At 39.6% G+C, this 9,853-nt stretch overlaps 1 protein-coding gene across 5 annotated transcripts in view; it reads right to left on the bottom strand.

The window, feature by feature from the left end:
- Positions 1-9,853, bottom strand: part of ITGA6 (integrin subunit alpha 6) — a 48,688-nt gene that overhangs the window by 12,275 nt on the left and 26,560 nt on the right. For 4 of the 5 annotated variants that reach the window (XM_054209162.1, XM_054209163.1, XM_054209159.1 and 1 more), the window contains exons 5-12: positions 8,419-8,550; positions 5,886-6,096; positions 5,254-5,447; positions 5,028-5,116; positions 4,111-4,238; positions 2,287-2,382; positions 1,709-1,770; positions 307-464 (exon numbers count right to left, since the gene is read on the bottom strand). In XM_054209162.1, coding sequence (XP_054065137.1) covers positions 307-464; positions 1,709-1,770; positions 2,287-2,382; positions 4,111-4,238; positions 5,028-5,116; positions 5,254-5,447; positions 5,886-6,096; positions 8,419-8,550 — 1,070 coding nt within the window. Of the gene's footprint in view, positions 1-306; positions 465-1,708; positions 1,771-2,286; positions 2,383-4,110; positions 4,239-5,027; positions 5,117-5,253; positions 5,448-5,885; positions 6,097-7,102; positions 7,220-8,418; positions 8,551-9,853 lie in introns of all 5 variants that reach the window. The other variant, XM_054209164.1, reaches the window with a different exon arrangement.

The following is a 9,853-nucleotide window of genomic DNA, read 5'->3' as shown; positions in this document are numbered from 1 at the left end:
GCTCTCCATTTTTGGCATTCATTCCCTCTGTATTGTCCTAAATTAGTTCAGCTCTGTGGACCTCCAGAGCATGCTGCAGTGGCTACAACTTTTATTCGTACTTTGTAAGATGGGCAACAGGAGGAAGCAGCTTGTGTGCAGGGAATGGTAAGGTACTACTTAACTACGGTCGTTTGCTAGTTTTGAAGCTTTATATTGCACGTGACTTTTAAGTTCTATACAAAGGTACCGTGAGGCTGAAAAAAAAGAGCATGCTTTTGTTTTAAAGGGATGTAAATGAAATAAAAATAAAATACTCTGCCTTACCTGCAGTACAAGCTTGGTGGTCACACACTCTTTGGAGTTCTGCCCCCTTAGGGTTGTACTTGCAGTAAACTGATCAGACAGGTGGTCTTTAAACCGTACCCTAGACGGCAGGCCTAACTGCCGCCTCTCGTTTTCGGCTTCAAACGTATAGTTGATCTCTATGAAGAAATAAAGTAGGTCACTATAAAAAGAAGATCCCTTGCCTTATTAAAAAGGACTTCAATTTCTCCAGGTATGATCTTACAACATTATTCTAGAAAACTGTTTCAGCCAGCGCGGGGCTTTGCAAACTGTTTTCAGTTATTTACAATGCTTTCTCCATCTGTCAGTTTTGTCCCTGTCCAGTTGAGGGCCTGGTGCCCTGTGCACGTATTTAAAGGAAACTTCTAAACCAAATCCTTTTATTCCAGAAGCACCCCATTGCTCTCCCAGCAAGTAGAGCTGGCGGGAGGAGCTGTAATAGCTGCTGTGGAGCCAGTAGAGGGCTGATACACACAACTTTGGAAGTACTCTCACTCACCCGTCCTTGATTGCTGCTTTGTCCCAAAGAGCACCTACGCAGCCAGCAGGATTTTGAGGTCAAGGTAGACTGTTAATTTTAACACTGAAAGCAAAAGCGTGACTAGAGCTTTCTAGTTGATGCTGAGGTATCTTTTGATAGATCTGAACCCTGTGCATCTTTTAATCATCTCTGTATTCATTGAGCTAATTCAACGTTGCAAGGATGGGAACGGCACACGGTGTGCCAGACAATGGATTTTACAACTGAGAAAATGCAAGACATCAAAGGAGGAGAAGGAAGTTTGGGCTTAAAATTCTTCTAATTTCCTCTCAAAATGGTGCAGTTTTCTGAGGTGTAGTAACAGCAGCATTGTAATAAGACATAAGAAACTAATGCTTCACATTTTTAACTACATTTATGGCACAGTCTTCCAGGCTCCTATTTATACGAAGATTTTTTATTTCAGTTACTGATTTCCACAAAACCATTTTCATTGATTCAGAACACTGTTTTACAGGATAAGTCTACAATAAGAAATAGTGCTTATCAATGATAAGCACCCATAAATGGGCTTTTAAAACTATTTTCTAAAGCAGCAGTAGCCTAAAGAAGCAAAATGTTTTTGATCTGTAGGGCAGCCTTATATTACCTAGAAAGCTTCAGTTCAGTCTGTCATCCACAGAACTTCCTAACACGTGACTCTAAATATGTGTTACCCTAAATACAGATAGTGCAATAGCTGATCGACCTCAGTATTGAGGCCCGCTTCAAATTTGACAGTCACAGTCTGAGATGAGTCACTATAATTTGAGTACTGTTCTTCCCTGATAACACTCTAAAGAAATAACAAAAACCAAACCACGTGACAAACAGATCAAAAATATTATCTTCAAAACTTACTTATTCTTGGATTTAAATCATTGGGGTTTGCAGTATATTGAAAACATGCTTCCACATCCATCCTGTAAAAAAGCACCAAGAAATTAATATTAACCTAAATAAAGCACGGTCCAACAGACTGAAAAGTTTTAATAGTCCATTGACTGATACTATCAGTGTTATGACTGTGGTTTTCATGCTAGAACAGTAACTTGTTGCTTACTAAACTGAATTACAAAGCAAGAAAAAATGGTTAATAAGCTATTAGGAAAAAATATTTTCTGGCATTTGCTCTTACATCTCTGCTCACGAGAAAGCTGTTCAAGTTAACATACTTGTAAGCATTAAAAGTCTTAAGTGACAAAGTGACATTCATTTTCAAAAATGGGCATTTGCAACAGAACATATTCCACACCTTGTCTTTGGCACAGCAGTCATAACAAATTCAAGAAGTCAAGATGATCACGTGTAGATACATTTGCTTAACCTGCACGAGTGTCATGTCCCTTCACTGGAACATCATCCCTGACTGAATGAATGTGGACAACAGAAAACTCCGTACACCGCGGCTTCTGATATAACAGATTTTTTAGATTTACCATATTCCGCTAGGGTCCTCAGGGTTCTTTTTCTTTAGATCAATTCTGTGAGGCTGTACTGTAATGTTTCTTCTAATGCTTATCACAGGCCGAGATCTTCATTTGAGGGAAAAATGGGGAATGAAAAGACAGGGTAGAAAAAGAAGGGAAAGTTTCTGTTAAGATTAATGAAATAATTCATGTAGAATGCCAGACGCCCTCTGTCCCTGCACTGATTTGCAACAAAGACACCCCAGGAAACACAAGAGTTTGGCTTTGATAATGGTTAGAAACAAAAGAAAACTACTTAAAGCTAAGCAAAGCACATCACAAAAAACAACTACAGTTGTATTAAATGCCTGACAGGGAAGTAAGTACATTAGTGTGGTGGTGTGGTTGTCATTTTATACACATATAAAAAAACCTAGAAAAGTCAAAGTGATGGTTCCCACACCAATGGTAATTCAGCCCCTGTGAAGAACTGTAGGTACTAAAGTTCATTCAAATTAATGCTCACACCAGCGTTGGGTGGCTGTGGGAAACGATGTTTTCATTTCCCAACTCCTCTGCGTGTGGGCTGTAATTGTAATTCAGTCTGACAACTTTTCCTTTCTCTTCCTTTTTGGAAGGGACAAGAAAAGAGAGTTCAGATGAACAAATGAATGAGCTGATCCTGCTGTCCTCGAAGCATCTAAGGGTTGGTTAAAATGGCCATTAAGCCACCTCCATCTATTCTAGCAATTTTCTTTTAACTGGGCCATCCCTTCACTGTTTGTCACCATAAAGGTTTTCGTTCTCACCTTTGTAAAAGTTTTTGTACCGCTCCTTTTGAGTAAGACAAACACTGAATAGTCTAACCAACTTCCCTTCCACCTACTCTGTTCTCTTCCACAAGCAAGAGGAGCTGCTTTTGTTGGGGCTGTTTCAGTGTATTTAAGAACACTCCAGTTGTGTACACAGATACGATACACCTTAGAGATGGCATCATCAAAAAATTGTAGGAAAGATCATTTTGGCTGAAAGGTAGAGTTGTTTTCATGCTCAAAATTGAGATAAACAGTTTTGGAGTTTCTGCTTCTCCTCCTTTGGGACCTGACAGCGACCACCAAAGACCTGAACTTGATGCAGCATTCACAGCGCTGATGAGGAGACAGTCCTTTCCTCCTCATTACTAGTGATTCAACTTAACAGTATATTAAACTGGGGAAAAAGCAGAGGTCTGCAAAAGACCGTTGCCTCATCCCTAATTAAGGCATGTGCTATGGAAATACAAAAGGATCTTCACAGATCCACAGAAGAAAAGGGCTTCTTCACAGCTGTTCCATGGGACGCCACTGCAACCTCAGCAAGGCCATGCGCCTCGCCGCGTTCGCATCCTCAGCTACAAAAGAGGGGTTTGGTTTGGTTCTATCTTCAATAAAGCAGGATTAGATTTATTGAACAGCAGCAAACAAAAGCTCTAGCAAATGTATCGGTTAACTTCCCGTCATCAGGCAAAAGAATTACTCATCACCCTTAATTCCATCAAAGGACACGGGCATCCAGGTAAGTTACCACAGGGCAAAGCCAGGGGACGGACAGACGACACACAGCAGCGCTCCACAGTAACTGCCCCCGATCACCCTCTTACCCTGCACTGATTGTAAGGCAGCTTCTCAACAAGAAGAGGGGTATAAAGTAACAAACCAATTTACGGAATTCTGCCCCGGCCCGCCCCCCCCCCCAGGAATTTCCAACTCCCAAAAGGAAAAATATACTCCAGGCCAAACAGCTTTTAGTTACTTCTGAGCAGTTTGTCTAAACCCAAAACTTTGGTGTAATTAGTTACAGTTCTGTGTAAAATACCTGAACACGGATACAGAATCTGAAAGGGAACCAACAGCAATATCAGGGTAGGAATTTTTATCCAGGTCCATGTTTCCAGCAATAGAGTAACCAAAGAAATTGGTGCCTGTTTTTTCACCATCAAGAATCTAAAGAGCAAACATATTGATGGAATTCAGACATTTAAAAACTAAAAAACTATAAAAGTTAAAAAAGTAACAAGTGAAGATCATTGTCTTATGGCCAGAAAATTAAAAAAGAAAAAAAAAAAAAAAAAAGAGAGAGAGAAGAGATACAAGGAAGCAGGACCCCTGTGTTCAGGTAAATGACACTGAAGTACCAAGATAATTTGATTTTCTTCCAAGAAGTTACTTTGCAAATAGCAGTGAGTACCACAAATGACTGTTTTGCATAGAAACGTTGCCTAGCTTATCTTTATTTATAGTATTTATGCAGTATAGGCACTGGAAACTGAAAAAGTATTCTAGAAAGTATTCCAAGAGTATTCTAGGATAATAAAATTCTGTTCTCACCTTGCAAACTGAACACAGTGGTCCTCAAGAAAAAAAGGAAAAGGCATACATATTTTTAATCACTAAAGAAAGCGTAGCAGTAGTAATGAATGAGAAAATTAAGAAACTAATTATTTTCAAATCCCAAAATGTCTTTCAAAAAAACCCCAAACTTACACATCTACATGACTTTTTCCTCTCTATGTGTTATTGGTGCCAAAGGGCTGCCCCAGAAGAAAAACGTGTATTAAAATCAAGAATTCCTAATCTTTCTGGCGAGCAGTGCAATCTTGGAAGGGCCCTGTGACTTTTCTGCATTGCCACCACCCCACCAGTAGCAATTGAAAGGGAGAAGATGGAGAGCCCTCTCATTCCTTTAATTTTGTGCAAGACTAATGATATATAAAATAAAGGTTATTTCATTACCTGTGCTGGTTTTGTATTTATTCCATTCTTGGATCCATGATAAATGTAGACTTTGCCAAAACCATCATATGGAGCCCCTACTGCAATATCTGTTGAAAAAAAGTTGCAACATCTAAAAATCATTCTTACTCTTTCTGCAGCTTGCAATCATGATAAGGGTACAATGTTCCAAGTCTGGCATTAGCAAAAAAGTCGCATCCATTTTTATTGTAATCATTTCACTCACCTGGATATCCATCCTGATTAATGTCCCCAACACTCTCAACTGCAAGACCAAACATGGAGTCAGTGGTTCCATTTAAGCGAATGGGTTTTACTCCCTCCCATTTGCCTTGCTGGTTAATGTAGATGTACACAGCGCCACCGATATCTCCGCTTCTGTCAAAATACTGCGGGGCTCCAACAACAATGTCTTGCCATCTTAGAATTAAAGGAAAAAAAAAAAAGTGCTTTTACGGAAGAACTGTGAAAAATAAGCGACCAGACTGTGGTCTCAAGGTCAGTAGCCAAAGAGCTGCTGAACAAAGACTAAAAAGTACATTAAACTGGTTGGGCAACAACAGCTCCACTGACAGTACGAGCTGATTATATTCCCTTTGTGACACACAAGGATCTTCTAGGGCCTTCTTTGGGTATGAGATTTGTTTACACTGCTTAAATTCAAATAAACTCTTTTCTATAATTAAAAACGTAGACTGTGTCCTGACTGGTTCTCTGAGATGCTCGCCATTTCCTCCAGCAAAAGATGGAAGATGGGATTTGGCATTCCTTCTATTTCTAATGTGAAAAACCAGATCAGAAATAAACCAGATTGCTGTCCTTCACTGTACAGGCAGCAGGAGTTACCCAAGGCCGTACCCATCACTGTTGAGATCCACAACGGCAACATCGTAGCCGAAAGAAGAGGCCAGCCCTTCTCCTTCAAACATGTGCTCCAGGGAAAGCGCTCTCTGGTTTTTCTCTTTTTTCAGTAAAACAACTGCTCCGCTGTGGTTGGCTCTTGGGGCACCGGACACAAAAGTCATCTCATTCTGGGAGACAATTCCCTTACCCGAGTCCAAAGAGAAACCTTTAACAGAGAAAGAAACAAAGTAAAACCAAACTAACTAACAGCTTGTATTGTTAACAGGAAAAAGAAATTCCCCTACTATATTAAAGTGGTATATTGAATAGAAGCTTTGTCTAAAACGCACTGTGATGTAACTGGGAGTTCTCCATTTCTATTTGGACTGGTGGACGCACGTTCACAAGTTTACACGCCTCCATACATTATATTTAAGTATTTCCCCCACAAAGCATATTATTTCATTGCTTACTCATATCTACTTTTCACGGACACCAAATACAAGATCATTTTTAAACACACCAGCTTAGAAATGACTGCACCTTACCACTTGAATATAGCTCGAGCATGTCACCTCTGGCAAAATTATTGTAAAAATTCTTAAGTCGTAGTCAGTATCATTCAATTGCAAACATGCAAAATGTACCACACAAGCACAGCGTTTTACATGAATGACGTAAACGGTATTTGAGAATGACCTTACACAGTAATGGTGAAATTGGCAATTTTTATTTAATGCAGCCCCCTAAAGGACACATTGAAATAAATTTAGTCTTATGCATTCTTTATAAAAGTCAATACATTTTAAAATATATGAAAAACTGAGTTAAAAGAATATATTGCGTATACCAATATATCCAATAAAGGCCAAATAGAATGTTAGGCACATTGCAAGGCAGACAGATGCCAGCCAGTAGACAGAAATCCCCCTCCTGAAACACTTCACCACTACCATGAAAATTCTCAACTACAGTAATTCACAATAAGAGAGTTTCAAAAAAATTCAGGGAGTCCCATCTTGGGGAGGAATGAGAGGGTTTGGAGAAATGCATGACAAATCAGCGTTTCTCTGAAGCCATGTTATTTTGCAAGCTCCTCTTCATCTGAATCCCTGTTTTGACATGCTTTTACTTGCAATGCATTTGAGATGAGGGGATGGAGGGGAGAGGATCATGTCAAAGGTCTGGAGATCATGTCTGACCAGGTGCTGCCACCCCAAGTGGTCACAAACCTAAGTAGCTATTCATCATTACATCCACCGATTTGTCCACCTGTGTGCCGGGGGGCAATGTTTTGTACACAAACTGATCTGGATGAGTATCAGATACAGCTGTCAAAAACAGAAGACCTGTAAACACGAGCGAAAGATTGAAGAGACAAAAAATAGCAGTTAAGCAAAGCAGCTATAACCATGTTTATTTAGTGTCTAAACAGAGGGAACAGCAATGCCAGGGAACAGCAGGCTTGCCTGGAAGAGGTCCTGGTTGTGACAAATCAAAGGCAGCATTTACATTTAGGAGATAAATGCATTTGTTATGAAACTGCAAAAAGTCAGTATTACTCCGTTCACAGCAAAAGACACCTCCACAGCACCCCTCACCTTACCAATTCTTATTTCACCAGAAGAGGCCAGCAGCTTGTCTTTCTAGCATAAGCTTTTACAATTTTTTTTTTATTATTATTTTTTTTACACCCAGTAATTACTGCTGATATTTAATGGAAGTTTATGTTCTATTTCTTCTAATAGATATGTACCTCTAAGTCGGCTCTTTTCTTTACTTGCTTTTACTTTTTACGTTAGCAATGCCCTTCCCATCTGTTCAGCTTTCCACCACTCACACAGAAGTTCCAGTTTCAAGTTACCAAAATTTTATTTGTTGCATATGCCAAAAAGCAGTGGATCGATACCCCACAGAAATCCGCACTAGAACAGGAAGGTTCTTTACACTTGAGGCCTTTCCAAAATTGCAGCATAGCCTTTTCTCTGCACCAGCAAATCTCCCTGCTGTACAGAAACATCCACTGCCTAAGGACAAAGTGCAAGAGACTCACCCCCTGCTATGCGCACTTAAAATATAAACGCTACTGGTATTATGGCATCTTAGAGGCCTGTAAAAACTTGAAGAATTAAAAAATTGCACTCACCTACCAGGAGAAACTGCAGTTTTAACAGTTACATTCAGAAACTCAATTTTTGATAAACCTTCTGATACCACATGGCAGAGACCTTGTGATCAAGGGCTACAGATCCTTAGACTGTACTTAACCATCAGAGTGATGAGAATCACTCCCTGAGAATCTGTAGGTCCTCATCACAGCTCTTTAATCTCTCATTACGTTAGCAGCTCTTTTACGTACCTCAGCAGAGTCTCACACTTAAAACCAACCCATAAACGTGGCTGGAGATGTGAATTATCCAAAACAGTTAATATGTTACAGGGTCCACAAACGAAGGATTTTCTGCTCCCATATCGTATCATCGCACCAAGCTGGGATCACAAATGTTTAAGAAGCCTAAAGAGATTTACCATACGTACTTAATCCTACCTAGGTAACTGTTAGCTGGAACAGGAACTAGATTCTTATCTTGGCGGCTCTCATCACCAACTTCGTAAGGCCCATCATCAAAGATACCCAGATCATAAAATGTCTGATTCTTTTGCTCTGCGCGAACCACCCCTGAAGAAATGAAATGATAAAATAAAAGCAAATGAATGGTAAGGGAGAAAAATAACAGATAAATGGTTCCCAACTAACGTTAATTATGATGAATAAGAGAGTGACTACTGTTTAAATGGGACAAACACAGGACAGTGCACTTGGTGACAGTGTTTCCAAAAGGCAATGGATCTCTAAGTTGTCCCTGTGTGCCAGAATCTCATGCTGCTCTACAGAGAGGCCATGCAATGGTCTGGAAAACATGGGACACTATGAAAATTCTCAACAAAAACATGGGACCAACTTGGTCAGGAACCACCCTCATCCCTCAGTTCTTCACCTCATAAAGCCTCTCTTAAAAGGGAGGCAAGTACACAGCAATACACGAAAAAATTTACTGTTCAGCTCTGACAAACACCTGTGATATATTTAGAAAACATTATTTAAGGGGGAGAGAGATATTCTTTGATAAAGCGTGTGCTTCCCTTTTATCAACAGGCATATTTAACATTTTGGCAAGCACAAACATGTTTTTCCATGATACAAGAGTACTCTTACGACGGATACACTGTTGTAGCACTTCTCTGCAATTGAAGTAAAAGTGTCTGAACTCAATATGCTGTTTCAGCTTGGTCATTTTTTTGTTGACAGATGCGTGGAAGATTAAGTTTTCAGTAAAGTACACCTTGTGCCAGAGCTTAACTCAGAGATTTTGCATGGTTCACATAGCAGGCACAGGTGTACGAGGGGAAAAAAAATGTAATGGTTCAAGAATCAGATGTTCTAAAGAGGGAAGTATTTACAGCTGTTGGTGTAATGAAGTGTGACGAGAAAAATCACTTTAAGAGACGGAGCTGGCCATTTAGACGCTTCTCAATATAAACTAACAGATAAAATCTAGGGGTTTTTTTCCCCTTAAGTTTTGGAATATCTCCTGGATAATATAGCGTACTTGGCTCTTAGTCAGACAGATCATCCATGGAATTTTACATGGATATCAATGGCATTAGATATGAATACAGGTAGTATTGCTCTCTTGAGTTGTCTTCCTGCAATCCTCCAGTATGTAATTTGGGAAGTACTACTTTCCACAGATTTCACAAAGAATAAGGGAGAATACTGCAGGATAAATGAAGATCTCAGTGCAGCTATCTAACTTTTGCTCAAATGCAGGAAAAAAGGTTGGTCAAATGACTTCAAAATAATTTAGTAATTTGTTCCAGTATGGACGTCTCAAAGCAAGCACTCAATCCCACCATAAGATTAAGACTAATAAGGGAACAATTTGCTTTACATATGTGCAAAGTTTCATTATCCATTCATA

The sequence above is a fragment of the Rissa tridactyla genome, chromosome 7 (assembly GCF_028500815.1).
Source record: "Rissa tridactyla isolate bRisTri1 chromosome 7, bRisTri1.patW.cur.20221130, whole genome shotgun sequence".
Classification (NCBI taxonomy): Eukaryota; Metazoa; Chordata; class Aves; order Charadriiformes; family Laridae; genus Rissa; species Rissa tridactyla.
This window is presented reverse-complemented; position numbering and strand designations above follow the sequence as displayed.